General features: G+C 50.1%; 2 protein-coding genes and 1 long non-coding RNA gene across 3 annotated transcripts in view; 1 reads left to right on the forward strand and 2 right to left on the reverse strand.

The window, feature by feature from the left end:
• Positions 1-1,960: 1,960 nt before the first annotated feature.
• DMRTA2 (DMRT like family A2) lies at positions 1,961-5,217 on the reverse strand. Its single transcript, XM_077182506.1, has 2 exons — positions 3,908-5,217; positions 1,961-3,720 (listed from the first exon to the last, which is right to left on the reverse strand). Exons 1-2 carry the CDS (start codon positions 4,398-4,400, stop codon positions 2,837-2,839), a joined length of 1,377 nt encoding a protein of 458 aa, XP_077038621.1. The 5' UTR covers positions 4,401-5,217; the 3' UTR covers positions 1,961-2,836.
• An 87-nt stretch (positions 5,218-5,304) lies between these two features.
• On the forward strand, positions 5,305-8,516 carry LOC143694661 (uncharacterized). The gene is made up of 3 exons (XR_013183312.1): positions 5,305-5,474; positions 5,912-5,958; positions 7,875-8,516. It is a non-coding gene; the product is annotated as an uncharacterized LOC143694661 (long non-coding RNA).
• Positions 8,517-17,117: 8,601 nt separating this feature from the next.
• Positions 17,118-19,860, reverse strand: part of FAF1 (Fas associated factor 1) — a 147,438-nt gene continuing 144,695 nt past the window's right edge. The window contains exon 19 of the mRNA XM_054638072.2: positions 17,118-19,695. Within this exon, the coding sequence (XP_054494047.2) occupies positions 19,612-19,695 (84 nt within the window). The 3' untranslated portion in view covers positions 17,118-19,611. The remainder of the gene's footprint in view (positions 19,696-19,860) is intronic.

A 19,860-nucleotide genomic window follows, 5' to 3' on the forward strand; every position in this document is an offset into this window, starting at 1 on the left:
TGCTTCACAAATAATTTATACTCCGTTCCGCCGATTTTTATTCAAGTGACAGCATTTTATTTTACTCTAAAAGGGACCTGAATATTTTATGTTCTGCCAGAGGCTTCTGTATACGAACCTCTCCGAGGCAGCTCCAAACCCAAGGGATTTTTATCTTTTTTCTTTTTTTTTTTTTAATCTATGGGAATTACTTCAGTACGATAATTTATCAGAAACTCTCACCCCCCTCTCTCTCCTCCTACTGCCCCCCAATCCAACTGCCTAAACTACCCACACGAAAGTTAATCGTCGTGATCCCCATTGTCGGCCGTATAAATCCAAGCTCAAGCCAACCTCCAAGACACGGCAACAATTCTGATAAATTGTCCTGCTCGCCCAACTACACAAGAATGGCTTTTATAATTAAAAGGGGAGCTGAGTTAAATCAACAGCTCCTAAACCCTTCTCAACAGGGCTAGAATAGGAGAAATGTGGCGACCTGATTTCTTTAAGTAGCAGCTCTTTGTAGCCCGCTCATAATCCTAGATATGGAAACCCATCCTGCACAAAGTCAGCTGCCAACCAAAAAAGGGAAAAAAATAGGAAAAAAAAGTTTATTCAGATGCTCAAGGTCCATCTTTTTTTTTTCCCTAGTCTAACATAACCCTAGCACTTTATAACCAAACAGACAACTCCTTTTCCAATTAAAGTGGAATTAGGAAACTCAATCAAATTAGCTCACTATTAAAGCCCTTCTTTATTAAACCGTTTTATTGTAGTAATATTAAGTTTCACCCGCTCTTGGAACACGAGACTTTAAAAAGTTTCCCTTGCGATATTGATTTGGCTGCTCCCAGGATGGACCGGGGTCAAAAGTATTTGCCTAGGTGTAATCTGCAATATTCACTTACTTTTTTGTTGGGGTTTTGTTTTGGGTTTGGTTTTGAGTTTTGGGTTGTTTTTTTTTTTTTAAAAGAAAATTGTAAAATTGTATCCAAGTTGATCAATGGCATGCGGGATGGAAGAATTGCGTTTTGATGCAATTTGGTTTTACCCAGGAGCTTCCCTCCGGAGCTGCGGCGGGAGCGCTGTGCTCCCAGCCCCACCAGTACATTAACTGGTTGGTAGGAGCCGCGCTGGCAGCTCCCAGCCAATGTTTACACAGTTATATTTGAAGTGAGAAAGTAAACAGTCCAGCTGTGCCACGGAGCGGTTCGCTGGGATTAGGTTTCCATACCAACCAACTTTAGGAGCTTTTACAGTCTTAATTCAACCATGCACTGAACTTGTTCTTTGTGAGTAATAGTTTTCCTGGGCCAAACACTCCCAGGCCTGGCAGGAAAGTCACGCTCCGGCCTTGGGCGGGATCGCCTCTCGGGATGCACGGGGGCACGCCCGCTGCCCCCCGCTCGTCCCAGTGCAGAAATAAATAGAGGCAGGAAAGCCTTTCAGACGTTTTGATCTCCGAGAACATTTGGGCACCGTTGCCAAAAAAAAAAAAAAAAAAAAAAAAAAAAGAGAGGGAAAAAAAGAAAGAAAAAAGCCACGCGAGTAGCCTTTACCCTCGGATGAGAGTGAAGGACACACAGCTCCGAAAACAGCTCTGAAACCTTCCCTGCACTGATCTTAACTCATCCACTTCTGCTGCAAACACACCTTTACAATCTGAAAAAACGTCATTATTATAGATCCCTTTGCTTATTTTGACACAAAAACAACGGAAAGGCACAATCCCATTTCAGATACGAGGGGTAAAACCTCAGTGCTGCTACACAACCCGCGGGTCGCAAGGTGGGATTTGATTTAACCAGGGCTCTCTTTGCAACACTTCCAAATTCCCTAAATATGACAAAAAACATCAGATACCGGAGTGAGAAATCCTGCTTAAATTTACACCTCTGTAGGTTTGTTGGGGATTTTTTCCTCAGGCAGAAATAAGAAAAAGATCAGAACCAGAAATAAACGTATTTGACAATTTCAGTTGATAAGGAATTTGCTCTTGCTTGTACGCTTCGTTTTTATTTATAAATTTATCTGAAGAATATCTAGTTTGACCATGATAAAAATGTAGTAAACATGTTTGTACTATTTGCATAAACTCCTTTAAATATTGAATGTACTTGTCAAATGAATTTCCCAAAACACACTTCCATCATCTGATAAAATACCACTTGCCATTCATAAGACCGTTTTTTTTTTAATAGAAAATAACATTTATTTCTATGAAATGGAAACACAGAATTACCTGTTAGAAACAGCAAGAAGTTTGCTACATCGGAACAAGAAAGCAATTTTCTTGCAGATCACAAATGAAGGAGGCTTATTAAACCATCATACACCATTGGCGCCAGGGTCCTACGGACAGTTACAAATATATCTACTTTCCAATGTTATATACAGACCGCAACGTTTCTGGGGGCGGGAAGGAAAAGGTTTTCAGTTTGACAATGTTTCATCTATATGCCTGGTAAGTATTACAATGCGCTGCCTAACCTTTAGCTTAACGTTAATACCGAGTTCACCTACGAGTTACATTAATAACTTAGATTTCCATTTTATAACATTATACACTTGCTAGTATACATATATATATATATGTATGTGTTTGTGGAAAAGAGCGCTCGCGTGTGTGCACACCCCACGACGCGCCGAGGAGATCCATGCTTATGGCCATAAGCAACAAAGAGCGACTCATGTCTGGACAATGAAAGTGCACCTGTATCACCTTAACACACCTACGCCTGTCCGCGCCGGGCTCTGCACGCAACCACCGCCTGCACGGGGGAGAGCAAGCCCCCCGTGTCCGTCCACCCGTGCCTACCTAGCTACCTCTACACAGACGAGCTTTAGGAAGCCGCTATTGCTTCTCGGGGGTGTTGTTGACCATGGGCCCGTAGAGCCCTCCGGAGTACACCTGCTCCTTGTGCACGGCGGAGCGGTCCCGCATCAGGTCGCTGAAGGCGTAGTCCACGGGCGGCCGGAACCCCAGCGTGGGCATCAGCCCGGCCGTGGAGTAGGGGGTCATGAAGGCCAGTCCCCGGCTGTGCGCCGAGTAGGCGAGGCGCAGCGGGTTCAGTCCCAGGTGCGTGCCCAGGGGGTAGGCGCCGGCCTCGGCCCCGAAGTGCGTGGCGTTGGGCTGCAGCGGGGAGAAGGCGGAGCGGCTGCCCAGCGTGCCGATGGCCGGGGCCATGGCGCCGGCGATCAAGGGCCGGTGGTGGGCGGCGGCGGCGGCGGCGGCGGGGGTGGGCGGCAGGCCCTGCAAGGCGCCGTCCCGGGCCCAGCCCTCCTCGGGGCCCTTCTCCGGGCCGCGGTTGTTGAGGATCTGCTCGATGGCCTGTACCACGTCCCCGCCGCAGCCCTGCAGCACCAGCTCCAGCACGCTGCGCTTGTGCGCCGGGAAGACGCGCGTCAGGATGTCGATGGGAGTCCGCTGCCGGCCGCCGGCCGAGGGCGACGGGTCCTGCTCGTCCTTGTCCGCCTCTGAGCCCGAGTCCGAGCCCAGCGGGCTGATGGAGCCCGGGCTCTCCTCCCCCTCCTTCGGGCCCTTGGAGACGGGGGAGCTCAGGAAGGACTCGCCGTCCCCGTTCTCCGAGCCCGAGCCGTGGCGAGCATCTGGGGAGGAGGTGCCGGGCACGGACTCGCCGTCCGGGGAGAGGGGCTTCCCGCCCGCCTGCTGCGGGGTGACGGCGCGGCTCGGCAGCAGCGTCTTGGGGAACAGCTCGAACTTCTGCATCTTGGACTCTGCGGGCCGGGGGGGCAGAAGGAAGAGACACCGTCAGTGGGGCTGCCCCCGGCGGGCCCCGCGGAGCGCCCCGGCCGTCGGCGGGGCCACCCTCCCGCAGCCCCGCGCCCCGCTCGTCTCCCGCCGCCTCTCCAGACCCCGTCCCCCCATCACCCCCTGCCCCGAGGGCTCGCAGCGCGGCCTTACCTGAGGCGCCGGCGCCTCCCTCGCCGCCGGCCCCGGCGCAGACGGAGCCGAACACCTCGTACGCGGGCCGGGGCGGGATGATGCCGTTGGCGGCCGCCAGCGCCAGCCCCTCGGCCGTGCCGTAGAGCAGCTGCAGCTCCCGGGCCTCGTTCTCCTCCTGCGCCTGCTGCCGGCGCAGCGCCACCTGAGCGGCCATGACGCGCTGGCGCTCGGCGATTAGGGTGCACTTGGCGCACATGCAGTCCTTCCAGCGGCAGTACCGCTTGTGGCCCTTCAGCGCCGACACCACGCCGTGGTTGCGGCACCGGGCGCACTTGGGCGTCCGCGGGTACTTCTCGGCCGCCCGCAGCAGCAGCGGCGGCGCCCGCAGCAAGCTCCCGGCCACGCTCACCGGCAGCGTGGCCGCCGCCGCGGCCGCCGCGGCCGCCACCGAGCTGGGGGGCACCGGGGGGGGCGCGGCGGGCACGCTGGGCAGCTCGGACCGCAGCTCCATCCCGGCGAGCCCGCCCCGAGAGAGCGGCCCCCCCTCCCCGGCCTCCCCCAAAGCGACGCGGGGCGGGGGAGCCCCTGCGCCGCACCCGCGCCCGGGCGCGGAGAGGCTCCCGTCGCCTTCAAGCGCAATCACGAGCGGGGGGCACACAGAGCCCCGGGAGCGGGCATGCAAACCGCAGCGCCTGTCCTCTCGCCTCGCTCGACGCCCCCGTCCCCCCGGAGCGGGGTTCAACTGAGGAGGGGCCCGTCGGGAGCCGTTCCGCGCCCTCCTCCCCTCCGCGCCCGAAAAGCAAAGCTAACACAAGAAAATCCGAGAAAACTTAGATCTCTCTCGCCTCCTTGCTCTCCGTGCGCATCTGGCGGGGCAGCACCAAGTTCATCGCGCCAGGCTCAAAGCCGGGCTCTCCCGTCCGCGCTCGCGGGCTCGCCGCTCCCCACGGCGCCCCGGTGCAACCCGAGCTGCTCGCTAAGCTCCGTTCCCCCGTCCCCCTGCAACTGCGGCCACAAACTAGCAGTGTCCCTTCAAAGAACAATCCGGCACCTTCAACGACAGGATCCCTCGCGAGGCTAAAATCCAGCAGAGAATAGCGGGAAAAATTAAAAAAAAAAAAAAAAAAAGCCCCGTCTCCCGAGCAGCACCTCCGCAGGCGGGCGGAGGAGCCGCGGCGAGCCCGGAGCGGCTGTCGGGCCGGGCCGGGCGCGGAGCCCCCCGGGAGGCGGCGCGGGCCTGGCGGAGCGGAGCGGGGCAGAGCGGAGCGGAGCGGAGCGGGGCGGAGAGAGTGGAGCAGAAGGAGCGGAGGGAGCGGAGCGCTGCCCGCCCGCCGCCACCCGCGCCGCCACTCGCGCTATTGTTGCGGCCCGCGTTGCCATTAGGCAACATTGGACAACAATGTGGCGCCTGCCATTGGCCAGGGCCCGCGCGCGCTGCGCTGATTGGCCGCGCCGCGCCCGCCGCGCCCGCGGAGCGCCGGGAGCGCCCGGGGGCAGCGCGGGGACAGCGGGGGCGCGCCTGGAACACCCCGACACCCCCGGGCTTGGCCCGCTTCTACTTTGCTTCGCTCTTTCAAATTCAGTGGTAACGGCACTTGCCAACCGTTTGATTTATTTTTTTTTCCCTGGGTGTTACTTGTCATAAAGGGGAGGGGGGAATATGCTGTGCAAGGTGACAATTCAATTTATGGTCTCTCCCCTCCCCTTGGAGATTTTGTTTTATGATAGTACGTAATGACGCCTCTCTCCTTCCTTCCTTCCTTCCTTCCTTCCTTCCTTCCTTCCTTCCTTCCTTCCTTCCTTCCTTCCTTCCTTCCTTCCTTCCTTCCTTCCTTCCTTCCTTCCTTCCTTCCTTCCTTCCTTCCTTCCTTCCTTCCTTCCTTCCTTCCTTCCTTCCTTCCTTCCTTCCTTCCTTCCTTCCTTCCTTCCTTCCTTCCTTCCTTCCTTCCTTCCTTCCTTCCTTCCCCTCTTCTCTCTCTCTCTCTCTCCCCCCACTCTCCCCCTCTCTCCACACACCCACAGGTGAATGGGTGAATGTCCGAGTGCTGCGGCAGCAGGAGAAGCCCGAGGTGAGTATGATTTTCCATCCTTTCTCTGCGCCCCAGAAAGTAAAGTTCGTTCTTTCTTTCTCCTGCCAGCTGTTTGCGTGACTACATGTTCAACAGGCGCCTTCCCCGCGGGGACAATAAACCCGAGGGACTGATTTTAGAGGAGGAGGAGGAGGAGGCTGCGGGCTGGTAACTGTATATTAACCCCGGAGCTTTTGTTTTAGCATCAGCCGCCGGGTTTGACGTCACCTTCGCTGGTAGCGGGAGGAGGTAGCACTTCGGTGGGAAATAACGCGCTCTCCTTTCCCCAGGGCTCTCCCCTCTCTTTCCCACGAGGGATCTCCGTCCTCCTCGGCACTTTCTAAAGTTTTTTTTTTGTTTTTTCACGAGTCCTTGCCCGTAGCGAGAACCCTCTGCCCGTGGTAGGGGCCTCCTCCCGCCGCTTCAGCATCCCCACCTGCGCTGCCCCGCCGGCCGCGGGACCTGTTCCCGGTGCCTTCCCGGGAGCTGCGGGCCCTGAGAGAAAGCCCCGGCTCTGCTCGGGGTGTGCCGGCGCTGCCCGGGGCTCCCTCGGCGCGCTGGGGACCGCGCAGGGCCGCGGGACAGCCCCGCTGCTGGACACGCACTTCCCCTTGGTCGCTCTCCTTCCGTGCTTGCGAAAAGCGCAATTGCAGAGCCCTCCAAATTTTCAATATTTTTGTTACACTTCCATCCGTCTTCTTTCTTTTCTTTTTTTTTTTTTTTTTTGGCCCGAAATGAGCGCTTTCCTACCCGATTTTCTGCGGGTGCAGCTGCTGCCCACTCCTCGTGATTTAGGTGTTATAACACCTTTATTTATTACAGCAGCCAAGTCAAAATATCCGAATTAATTTTATTCGCAACCACTAATTTTATTCTCCGGGGAGTATTACTTAAACCATCGGATTTAATTGCGAATTCGTATAACTCGATCAGACCTAATAAGAAACAGATAAAGTATTGGTTTATGTTTGTTTACCATTAAGAAAATGTTCTCCCTTTTTCCTGGCAGGTTTGTTTGGGGTTGCGATGGGTTTTTTTCAGCAAATACCTTCCCTTTGCCCCCCGAGGCAGCCCGCCACCGACAACAGCACAGGACGGGTTACGCCGATTTCCCCCATTCCCTTGTCCTTCAGCTCTGACTTCAACTAAAGGGCTGGGTTATCCTTTCCGTTTATGGCGGTTTAAAACTATCTAGTTTGGAAACAACCATGAGGGAAAAAACAACCAACAGAAAAAAAACCCAAAACAAAACAAAACAAAAAAAAAAAAACAAAAAAAAAAAACAAAAAAAAAAACCGACGCAACCCAAGAGTGGGTCAGTAATCAGCCAGTGAAACGTGGTGGTTTCTGTTCGGAGCCTCAGGCTTTCAGTAACATCGCAAACGGGGCTGTTGAAGTTGGAGCACGCAAGGTGCAGCATCTCTGTGCCCAGGCTGATTCCTGGGCCCCCTCCCTGTGACACGCAGAGCTGGGGTGTGCTGTCCCAGAGCTGGGCACGAAAACACCCGGTGCCTGTTTCTGCTGTTCGCCCAAAGCCAGCAGAGGACACCCCCTCTTCCAAAACACTTCGCCATGTGCTGGCTTTAAATGTTACACTCACTGCCAATCCGACATCGTAACAAAAGGGGTTTATTAAATAAAAATTTTAAAATTGCAAGAATATGTAACGCAACTGCGGGATTTAGCAAGTTCTGAGGACATTTGTCCAAATCTCCCCCGGTTTCAGGGTCTCTTGGCGGTTTCCCATCCCCGCTCCTCTCCGGCCGCCCCCAGGGCCGGCAGCGCCCGGAGGCGAAGCCGCCGCTCCCGGGAAGCGCCGCTCTTGGCGGGCTCGCTCCTGACCCGGAGCCGAGGCCTCTTCTCGGACTCGGCACCCTGCTCAGGGCTCAGGGAGACTCTGCCTTTCCGCTCTCCAGGAAGAAAGGGGCTGGAGGGGCCGCTTCCAACCGGGACACAACTATTCCTGTGTTGCTCTTCTCTTACGCGGTTCGTTTAGAAAATAAGAGCCCGGAATGACGCTTCTCACCGGTTTGACATTTTTAAAATTAATAATAATAATAATAATAATAATAATAATAATAATAATAATAATAATAATAATAATAATAATAATAATAATAATTTCTCCCCTGTCCGTATTTTCCTTTGAAAACTTTCGCTGTGAACCCAGACAGAAATGCGCACATTTCACAGATTTGTTCAAACCAAGCACCCCTAAGCTGGGAGTTCGCCCGGAGCAGCAGAGGCGCGGCCAGGACTTGCCGTGGGCTCGGGGCTCTCTCCAGCTCTGTCCCGGCCTGCCAGAGCCCAGCGAGCGTGTGAGTACGGACGGGAGGCAGCGGGGAGGTGGATGCTGCTCTCCCCCCACCCCTCCCTTTTTCTTCCCTTCTCTCCTACTGCAATTCATTTCTGTTTGACGAGGCACAATAAAATCTTCTTGTACATCCCCGCTCCCGTGTCTTTCTGGGGGAGGGATGTTTGTTTTAGGCACGCACAGAGCAGCCGCGCTCCCGCTGCCCGGGCGGGACATAGAAAGAGAAATTCATTTCTCCAAACCCGGTGAAACGCGACTTTAAAGCCCCCGAGACTGGTCTCGCTCCCAGCTTGGCTCTGGGAGCAACTCCCAGCGTCAAACCACGCGAGGAACTCAGGCTTGGACCCGGCTCCTCTCCTCCTCCCGCAGGAGCAGCAGGGCTGGCACCGGGAGCGGGGCGGGTGCCCTGCCCGGGCCGGGCACGGAACGCGCCGACCTCCGGGGCTAAAGGGTGCTAGAGGGACCCTCACCGTGGTCAGGGCAGCCCGCGCCCTCCAGACGCGTGGAGTCGATACTACTTCGTTACAGGGATGCCCAGAGACGCCGCGTTTCGTTGCGCGGTGCCCCGGTTGATGCTCGGTTATCCCCGCTGCGCGTTTGACTCTGGCAGCATCCAGAAACGCACCATGGCCCAGCGCTCAAGGCTGGGTCAGCCCGCTAAAACACGATAAATTAAATGCTAATTTAATATATTTATTCTGAAGAAGCCCCGATTTCTCCGGTGTTTCTTTCTCTCTCTCCTCACTCCCCTTGATTCTCCTAAAGGCTTCCCGTGTACGGCTGCTCCGGTGCCCAAGTTCGAGAGGGCTGCGGCAACGGTGCTGCTGCAGCTTCCCCCAGTTGCAGTAGTAAAATCTTAATTAAAAAGCGCCCGGCTATTGGCTGCCATGCGGGGGAAGGGACACGCACGCCCGCAGGCAGCGCAGCCCTCGGAAGCATCCCAGAGAAATATAGTTCTTGATTAGTGTATTTTCATCTCGTTCTTAGCGGAAGACAGTTTGTAAGTACCTGCTAATGTTAGTGCTCTTTAAGGTTTCAATTGTTCTAGGGGGTTTGCCATTGACTTTTTCATTATTTACCTACTGAATCAAAGTAAGCAAATGCCATCTGTTTCCCTGCTGCTATCATCTTCACTTTTAATTATCCGCCCAGCCGCCTAATAGAGATGATATTAAACTAAATCTTTTTGACATTAAAAGTAATTATCCCCAAACCAATATTACAAGAATGAAAATTACCACCACCACTACCCCCCCTTCAAGAAAAAGGCACATTCCTCCTAGTCCAGGCAATCTCTTCAGATCCGGAGCGAGGAAAGGGAGACGGAACTCCCGTTAGCCCGGACTTCTCAAGTATTTGAAACATTATTAACTCGATTTCCCGGCTCCCAGTGGGGGAGGAAAAAGCGACAAGGGGGAAAGATTTGTGGAAGAAAATAAGGGAAATTCTGGGCTCCGCGCACTCCTGCGCGGGCTCCTCTCCTCCCGCAGCCCGGCGGCCGCACGGGGGGGACCCCAGCGGGGCGGGCGGCGGGGCCGGGGCTGCCGGACCCCTCGGGGATCCGCCGGGGCCGGCAGTTCCCAACCGCGGCTTTTGGGGAAGAGCACATCCCAAAGACACAGACACGCGGCCCTCGAAGGGCTTCGCACCGTCCCTCCCGCGGCACCGGCCGTGCGGGGACGGTCACTGGAGGGACCCTGGGCTCGGGGCCCATGGCGATGGAGGGGCACGGCGGGTCCTCTGACAGATGGCCGCCGGCTGATTTACCTCCAGAGTCATTTCGCCTACTCTCAGGCTTCTCCGCCATTTCTCCTCCGACTCGCTTTAATATGAGCCGGAGCCGCGTCTCCCATTTCCTTTAATATGTGCTAAACTGAGCTAATTTTAATTGCATGTTTCAACTTTGCTAATTAAATAGAGTGGTCTAATTAAAAGTGACTAGGGAACAGTTTTAATTCAACCCTCTACTTTTTTAACAATCCATTATGCAACAAATCCAGGGTAAGCCCTCCCTTTAAAAAAGCTACAGATGATTGAGTTTTTACACCTTTTTACACGCTCACAATGGGGAGACTTGACCCAACATATGTAGCGGTGGGGCCGAGCCCCCCCGGCTCCCCGGCGGGGCATCGCGACCGAGCCGCCTCGCTGCTGCTGCCCCGCCTGAGCGCCGCTGGACCCGGGGGCTTCCCGGGGCCTCCCCGCTGGAAGTGCGGAGACTATTAGCCCAGCAGAGGTTAGAGTAGCACATCCCCAAGACAGCAGACCAGGATTTGGGAAAATCGGGCTCTTTACACGCTTCATCTCTTCACCAAGTGCTCATTAGGTTGTTAACCTCTGGTTCACATGAAAGGGGCATGTGATGAATCCCCTCCCGAACAAATGGGCGCATCCCCCTTCAGGCACTGAACAAAGCCCTTAAAATAACTGCACAAGAAAGCCTTTAGTTGTTACTCTAAAATTTCTTTTCTCTGAGAGCTTGTGCCCATCCACACACACGCACACCGACACACAGAAAGGGGGAAAAAAGCTCACACACGCAAAAATCCATCCATCACCCCTCCTCCCCCGTGTGCTGGAGCTAAAAATTAAAAATCCGTGGTCCGTCCCCAGGGCCTTCGGCGCTGGCTGATGTCCCCCGAGTTTGGCTGAGGCTCGGGCTGGGGCTTCCCAAGTGAGGGGAAGGAAATCTCAACCGCTTCAGCGGGGCGGGCAGGGGAGCATCCTCTGCCTGAGGAGAGGGAAAGCCACGCGTCCCGGCAGAGGACAGCGCCCTGCGGGGACACAGGGGTTTGGGGGTGCCCGTGGCGGCCCCCAGCTCTGCTCTGCCCTTCTTCCACCCGCGAGCCGAGCGGATCCTCAGCGGAGGAGGCCGCGGGCAGGAGTTCCCCTTTCTGGCCGGGGGAGTGCGGCAAGAGAGCGGCTCCTCTCCCAGAGCAGACGGGATCGACCTCCGCAGCCAGCGCTGCCTGCTCGGGGCTCGCTGCCCACGGAGGGCCGGGGAGCCGAGCCTGGCTCCGCATTCCCACCGCTCGCCTGTGGATTTGGGGCTCTTTAAGACCTTTGCTTTTCTCTCCCTCCCTCCCTCTCCCTCTCCCTTTTTATTTCCCAGCCCCTCGGGCATGGATTAAAGTGACAGACAATTTCCCCCCCCCCCCCCCCCCCCCCGCACCTTATTGATGGTTAAATGCGCTCTGAGTTAATGCGCGGGAAGCGGGGAGGGCGGGGGGGCTGTCCCGGCAGCGCTGCGAACCCCGGCGGGCCGGGGGCGGCCGGGCCCGGGCGGTGCCGCCGCGGCCCCGCGCAGGCGGGCGGTGCGCGGCAGCGGAGGCTCCGCGGGGACGGCCGCGGCCCCGCAGGGACACGCGCGTGTGCCGCAGCCTCCCGGCAGCCGCGGGGACACGCGCTGGCCCCGCCGGGAGCACGCAGGTACCGCGGGGGCAGCGGCCCGGAGCCGGGAAAGCCCCGCTCTGCTAATTTACCGTAGGGCGCTCCGAGAGGTTCATTAAAAAGGCTCTTGTCAGCTCCCTAACGATCCGAGAGCTTTTTAATTATATTTTATATTCCCCTACCCGTCTCCTAACTTCAAACACATGGTAAAAAGGATTTGCTGTTTTGTTTCAGGTAAAACCTAATAATTAAAATTCAGACCCCGTCCCATGCATCTGCTTCGCCTTTGCCAAATGAATTGAAGGGAGAGAGAAAAGCGATTTCATTGAGATCACAGATGGGGTGCAGGTTTTTGGAAGAAATTTGAGAAACACCATTGTCCAGAATCAAAACTCTATGTCTTGCCCCACAAAGGGGGCTGCTTTAAGCCCCTCAACTTCTATGGGGCTTGTTTTTTAAACTTTAAGTGTTCCGCACAATAAGCTGCCACTAAAATGTCACAACCACTCTAATTCCAAGTGTGTCTCACTGCAAAGGGTGCAGAAAAATGAAGGGAGCAAAGGGAAGGAGTGTAATTAAAAACCTTGGAGCTCCCTCCTGCCTGCTGGGGCCCGGCGACCGGTCCGGGGAGGGGGCGGCGGGGAAATGCCCCCGCCCGTGGCAGCGGCACCGACACCCCGAGGTGCGGGGCCGCCCCCCCCGCGCCGCTCCCGCATCTGCCCGGCCGCAGCCCGGCTCGGCACATCGCGGCGCTTCCATACTTTGGAGGCTAAATTTTTTCATTAGCCGAAAGCAGAAGAGTAATCCTTTTATTTTGATTCATGATCATGACAACCCCGGGCGGATTTGCCAGAGGATTCCCCCCTTTCCATGTTTATTGCCCCAGGAGCTCAGGAGCAGAACAATCCTGACGGAACGCGACAGATAAACACAGTCTCTTATCGTTAAAGAGACACATCGAGGGGGTTTGCGGAGGGGCGGGCGACAGCGTCATCCAAAACCACACGCACTTGGGGCAAAAAATTATTCTTGTATTCTTTTTCCAGTTGTCACGCGATATTATAAGGGGCTCTTACACAAACGCAGACTTCTTTCAAGTTATTCATGGACCATCCGCAATCTCCTACGGCACGGTCCAGCCCCGGCCGGTGCCCTCAGCCCCGCGGGAGCGGGCAGCGCTGGGGCGATGCCCGAGCATGTGGCTCCATTTGTTTGGTTGGTTGGCTGCTTGTTCGTGGCTTGTTGGGGTTTTTTTCCCCCGGGAATGCCCAAATTTTCCTTGCGCGCCCCTCGCCCAGCGCCGGGCTGAGCGGCCCCATCTCCGCCCCCGCCCGTGGGGGAAGGCGCGGCACCGAGCGCTTCCCCCTCTTTTGGCTTCGCTTTAATTATCTTCTAAATAATTTCTAAATAATTGTCAGTGGAGGTGCGGGCAGAGCCGGTCCGGGTGCGGAGCCAGCGCGGCCGCGGAGGGAAGGGAAGGGACACCCGCGGGGGCGGCTCCGCGCCCGGCGCCCCGGGAATTCTGCCCCGACGGCTCCGTCCCGCCCGGGAGAGGCCGAGGGTCCGGCCGGTGCCGGGACAAGCCCGGGAGGTGCCTCCGCCCCATCCCGCTCCGCCGCATCTCCCGGGGAGCCGGGGCAGCGCGGTGCGAAGGCGCGGGGGACCCGCACCAAGGCGGGGATCACTTTTTTGGTGTTTTTGTTTGTTTATTTGGTTTGGTTTTCCCACGTTAGACGATGCTGCAACAGCCACACAACGTCTGACTCACCTTCGTCTAAACCTTGAAGAAGTGTACTTCAGCAACGGAGTGTTCTCTGTAAATCGCAGGTTCTAAAAATTATCTTCCCCCTCTTTTTTTCATTACATCCACAAAATTATAAATTATTTTGTTCTTCTGCATCAGCCAGTTTATAGCTGTCACTGAAAATTTTCCTTCGCCATTGCCACCAGTTTGGAAATGCTTTCCCTTACGCAATCAGTCTTAATTAATTAGGACACATAAACAGGCAAATAGGCTTACACAAAATGAAAAATATTCCTAAAGTACACCTTAGAAAAATTTTTAAGCTCCTAAAATGGCTGCAACAGAACGGGGGTTTTCAAATGACAACAAATGAGGTCTACCTGTAAATTTAGAAAAGGCAAGATCATGAGTAGGATGCCATAATTACAGTGATAGGAACTCATGCTAACAGGGACTGTGACAGGAGATTAAATAAAGCATAGAGGCAAATAAAATGATAGAAACTACATTTTTAGGTGAATGAAAACATACCTATATTCACTACTTTACAAAATGATAATAATTCTTTAAAATCACCCAAATAGCACTACCTTTTTCAAAGAAAACTGCATAAAAAGGAAGATAACAAAGAGAAATTAAAGTCACAGGAAAGGACTAAGATTGTAACCAAAACTTTTTGAAGACACTATCTTAGATCCTCAGAGTACTCATGTATCTGACTTTAAAAGACTACAGAATGCCCTCAAGAAGCAGTTGGGTCATGTGAACCAGCACATTCAAGGATGTAATAGGAAGCCAGACTCAAAACTAAAAAGAAAATCAGAAAATCCATGGAAATTTAACTTTTGGAAGACACAAATCCTGAATTAAACAACTGTCAGACTGCAAGGAACAACTACCAAAAATGTAAAGGATTATTAAAAATACGTGGAATAGGAAACCTGCCAGAAGATATTTTTATGGTGTAAAAGACTCCTTTTATTAAAAATAGAAACAACTAAGCTAGTCATTTGTAGCGGTGTTTACTACAGTGGAAACATATTTTCTTGAGTTAAAAAAAAAAGAAAGAAAAGTAACATTATTTGAGATTTGATGGCTGGAAGCAACAGAAATCAACAAATTTTCACAGTGAGAGGATTCCAGCCATGTCCCCAAGAACCTGTGTGGGAGCCTGTGCCATTCAAGGTACTCAGACACCAGCACCTGGAGAAAGGGATCAGTGGTGAGCTGTTGCTACCAATAAATAACACAAACCCATTCAAGTTGAGTGGATGGAAAGGGAACAACAATGAGCTGTGGGATCCTGGGGAACACTGTCACAACATGGAGCTGGGCAACAGCGAAGGAAACTCACTGGTACTAAGTACAAAATAACAATTCTGTTAACCAGCAGCTCTGCAATCACAGGAACTAATGAAACCTCCTCCTATAACCAGCAGTTGAGTGACATTTTAATTGAATTATATTAAGGCTGCAGTGTGACTTCAGTCTTTATTACACAAAAGAATCCACAGAGGAAAGCCCTGGCTAAGGAGTGGATTCTCTGCTATCTAATGAGACATTAAAACCCTTTGAAACTTTTAGGGTGTTTTTAGGGTCTGGAGTGACTCCCAAGAGTTGGATCTGGAGTGAGCCTTGCCTTCTCTGCACACACTCAAGGGACCTTTCATCTGCCTTCTCATTTCCTGAATTCTGGGATGCTGACTTTGACAAGACTTAAGGAAATTTTAGACAGCCAAACCTTTATAGCATTAAATTTGCTTGAAATAATAATCAAATCCCCCCCAAAACAAAAGGATGTAAAATACAAAGGTAGTAATAAGATATTAAAAAAATTATTTCAAAGAGCCTGATCAATTTCATCCTACATAAATCAGCAGTGCTGTCAGGGGGAGCAGCCTTGCCTTCCTCTTCCTCTCACCTTCACTGACTCCCATCAGTGAGCTGCATCAGCCTCAAAACTGCTCCAGGAAAAAAATGGTCACTTTTTAATTAGTTTGCCTGGTTCCAGTGCAAAGTGGGGGCAGAGATGGCTCTGCTGGCAGAAGTATGCATCTATATCAGACTAAATTGAGTATAAAACTGCCTGGATCCTGACACATTTAGTGTTAAACTTGGTATTTCTCCACCTTTGTCATCTGTGGGGGAAATAGTTTCAGGTAGAGAACAATCTCTCATGCTGTGTACAGTGTACAATAATTTCTCTTTCTTTCATGACCTGTCCAGAAAAAAAAAATATAATTAAGGCTACTGCAGTTGCCTTCTCTTTTATACAAACAAAATAATAAAACTAAACTCAGGTACAGAATCAATATCCAGTTTCCACTCTCAGCTCTTTTGTTCAAAAAGACCAATGGCTGCAATGAACATCCACTGTCAAAGGCTGGGTTGGCTCACCCCAGGCAAGCACACACAGCTGCCAGCCTAAAGACTGATTTTCACCCTCCCTCTCGAGGACCTTAAAGGAATTCTGTATTTTGGCAGTCAAACAGCTTTGCTAGTGGGCAGCACACACATTAGAAGGAGCTGTGCTATGGTGGTGTTGAAGCAGACTAGGGAACGTCCAGCACAGGAACTTGTCTCTCCTCAGCCCTCACAATATTGGAAAAACCAAAGTGTGAAATAAAATCAGTGAAAATTCCTCTAGGGGAGGCCATCATCACTGTTTCAAAATAAAATTGTGTGTCCTCTGCTTTGTCAAATGGTGGAAAATCTTGGTGAGAGCGGAGAGCCCCCAGAAGCAGGGCAGAAGAAGGGAAGCCTTTGGCCCAGGGAGGAATGGCACACACAAGACATCTCCACCCTCAGCATTTCTCACTGAGTGCTCCAAGCAGGTTCTGGTTCTGCCTGGTAGTGACTCTTCTTGTGTAGAGACAGCCACTGATGTGCTTTGTGCTTGCTGTGGAAGCTGTTCTAAGACACTGAAATCTTCTCATGCATTGTTTAGGGAGCCTGGACACAAGGCCTGCATAATGAAACACTTCAGTCCTGTGACTCTGGGATATTGTGACTTGATGTTTCCCTACATAAGGAAGAGTGAAATCATATAACTGTTTAGTAGAAATATTGCTGCAATTGAAAATTTATTTTAAGTTTCTAATGTCACTGAGTAGGTACAGTTTATGAAAGCCAATGTCCTCTTCTGCTACATTAAAAAGGACAGACAGACCCCCCAACACAGATCCATTAGAAACATCCTCAGCACTCCCACTGAGCTGAAGGGTGCACATGTAGAGAGTACAGAGCAAACACTGTGTTCTGCATGGTCTCTAATAATGATTTCAAACACCACTGTCAACAGGCAGGAAGTTTCTCCCAAAACCAGAGGGTGCCCCACCTTCACCCCACGAGCCACGGAAGCCGACGCATCGCATGGGATTCCTTCCAGCAACAGTAATTCCCTAAGACTTAAAACTAATGCATTAATCACCTTAATGGTAATCCATTAATGTGAGGAACCTGAAGATAAAAAGGCAGAATCAGGGATGTGCTCTGTAGCAATGGTGTTACAGTTCTAGGGTAATACTGAATTACAAAATTCGAGTGACTAGAGGATTATCCATGCCAGCAGAGCGTGTGAAGTGAATACCAGGAGAGCAGAAAATGATGGCATAGAATATTAATATTTCTACACAGGGATTGGTTTATGCTGATGGTGTGATTCAGAAAGGTGACTCGACATGGTTGCTTCTTGAAATCAGGCCCAAAGTATTTAAGGACCAAAATCATGAACGTTTTATTTAAAGAGCGATACACTTGTTTACGTTGTGGCAGAATGATCCCTGTATAGTGATCTCAAAATCTTTATATCAGAGGGAAGTAATGCCACCACTTTGAACACTTCCAGTTAATTATCACTAGAACATTTTGATAATGACAGTGTATTTTGCAATATGAACAAAATGAGGGAAAAAATAATGGAGTTTAGAAGAAAAAAAAAAAAGCCAAACAACCCTGGGAGCACTGACTTCAACAAGTTCAACAAATATTCAAGCCACATTTAATAACTTTATAAAACTAGTATCAAAGTAAAGAATATATAGTCAAAATACAGAAATCAAGTCGAGTGAGAGAAAACAGCCTGATGAGATCAAACAGAAGTTAAACAGAACAGATTAATATAAACAAGTTAGCTGAAAGGTCGCTTTGCTTCGTGAAGCACTATTTCAGCAACTCCTTTCCTAAATAGCCAGCTTAGAAGAAAAAAAAAAAAAGAAGATATGCATCACTTTAAAATCCTGCTGTATGTTTACTGTGATTGTTTGTAGAAACAGCATCACCCCAATTTGCAATCCATGTTAATTTCTTATTTAATAAACGCAGTGGAATTTTCTTTTTTTTGGGTAAGAAAACGAAAGTTCAGGATGAAGCGTCTGCATTCAGCTTTCCACTACACATACATTTATCATTCTATTGGCTAGGAATTCTTTTATTTGTGAACTGCAAATTATTAGGATTTGCTTACACTTCTAAACCTTTTGTTTGTCACAGATACTTCACTTCTAAAAGTGTCTGGTGTAGCACTCACTAATTACAGAATTATAAAATGTAGAATAAGGCTTTGCCCGCTCAGAAATTCGCATTTTTGGTAAAGGTAACAATATATCAGCATCACTAACATCTTAATAATAGGCATACATTTAATTTTATATCACCATCCTTCCAAAGAGAAAAAGAAAGTCTAAAAGATGTGTGCAACTGGTTTTAGCTTAGTATAAAATTTTCAAATCAGAACTCATTCAGCTAAAATAAACACTATGAATTACATATAAACATAGATGGAAAACAATGTGCCAGGCTTTAAATGAAAAAAAAAAATAGTTTAGCAGATGATGATCCTGTAGTCCTATTGTGCACTGTCCTGCAAGCTCTGACATAAAACAAAAACAAAAAAAAAAGGAGAAGAAAAAGGAAGGGAAAAAATAAAAAGAAAAAAAAAAGAAATAAAAGAGAAGAAAAACTCCTAAACAAACCAGTTTTGATGCAGGTTTGGCATCAACTGCACATTATGGTCTTAGCCTCAGTATGCTCATTCTATGGTTGAGAAATTTAGAGTACCAGATTTTTCCATGTCAGGTAGCAGGTAGCTGGTGCATACATTTCAGACAAGAGAACTACGATTTCTTTAATTTGAGATGGGATCAATAATGTATTGTTAATATGTCCAAAGTGTGCAACAATAAGGCAGATTTCTTATTACACCACCCCTTAAAATACCCATTGTTTGATGAACCAAACAAGGTGCTTTAAACCAGCAGAGTAATAGGAGACAAGCAAGTGCCAGAATGAAGAAAAACTGCTAGAATGGGAACTGCCCTTTCTTTCACAAGGAGAAATAAAGAACTTTTGTATCTGGTATTTGAAAGGTTTTTAACAGCTGATATTCAATATCAGCTGATTCCTGAAGTGTTGGCAAGATACCAGGTTTCTGGTACTGGCCATGTCTAATGTTATTTAAATATTCACATCATGCAATAAGCAGTTTCACACTGCAATGTAATGGAAAATACTTCCTAAACTGAATTGGAACTGAGACCCAAAGCAGAACCAGTAAATAAATATCTCGCATATATGTCAAACTATATTCTCCAAACAAAACCTTACATCTTATCAAAGAAGTCAGAAAGTACTAACAAAAATTATATGCTTTCTACTATAATACTGTTAAATTTCCATGGCTGAGAATGTCCCATTAATTTTCTTTTCTGCCTTTTTAAATTAGTTGACAAAGTAGAAATTCAAACACAGAAATAAAATGCATATATATGAGAGCACTGGCTCAGTGAGATATCAAATATACAGCATTCTAGTGTCAAAAGTACAGGCAGAAATGTCCAAGATTTCTTGGTGAAAAAGGGGCATTTGAGGAGTAAAAATTCTACTTAACAATCACTCACATTTTAACAGTGCATTAATTATAACAAAAGCTGGATGATAAGTGAGCAACAGAATCATAATGTTCAGTGTTCATAGCAGAACTTTATCCTCTGCTCATTTAAATGAGGTTGGAAACATATACTCATGTATGTGAAACTTTAAGTAGCTATGTTTGTTTTTTTCAATTTCTCAGGATTCTTGCAAGAGGCAAACTTGTGACATGGAATTGAGCTGGATGTCAGTACAAGGTGGTGCTCAGAGAAGTCTTCCTCTCGATGCTGTGCCTCTGGCTTATCAAAGGATGATTAGTCCTACAATCTTGTTTGAGCTATTCTTTTGCCTCTAGGAAAAGGGTTTCTTGAGGATACAGTTTTACCTCCAGTAATGATTTATTTGGATCCAGCTGGGTCACCTGTAAATACATGAACACAAAGATATGTGTAAGTAGACTTTTGGATTGTTTATCTTCACAGTGCAGACTTTTACTGGGAAGATTTTTGAGTCCCTCCATCAATGACAACTGAAGCAGTGAGTATTATTTTCCAGGATGCAGATTAAGAAATATATTTTGTGTTTT

This window comes from Agelaius phoeniceus, chromosome 8 (assembly GCF_051311805.1).
Source record: "Agelaius phoeniceus isolate bAgePho1 chromosome 8, bAgePho1.hap1, whole genome shotgun sequence".
NCBI classification, from domain to species: domain Eukaryota; kingdom Metazoa; phylum Chordata; class Aves; order Passeriformes; family Icteridae; genus Agelaius; species Agelaius phoeniceus.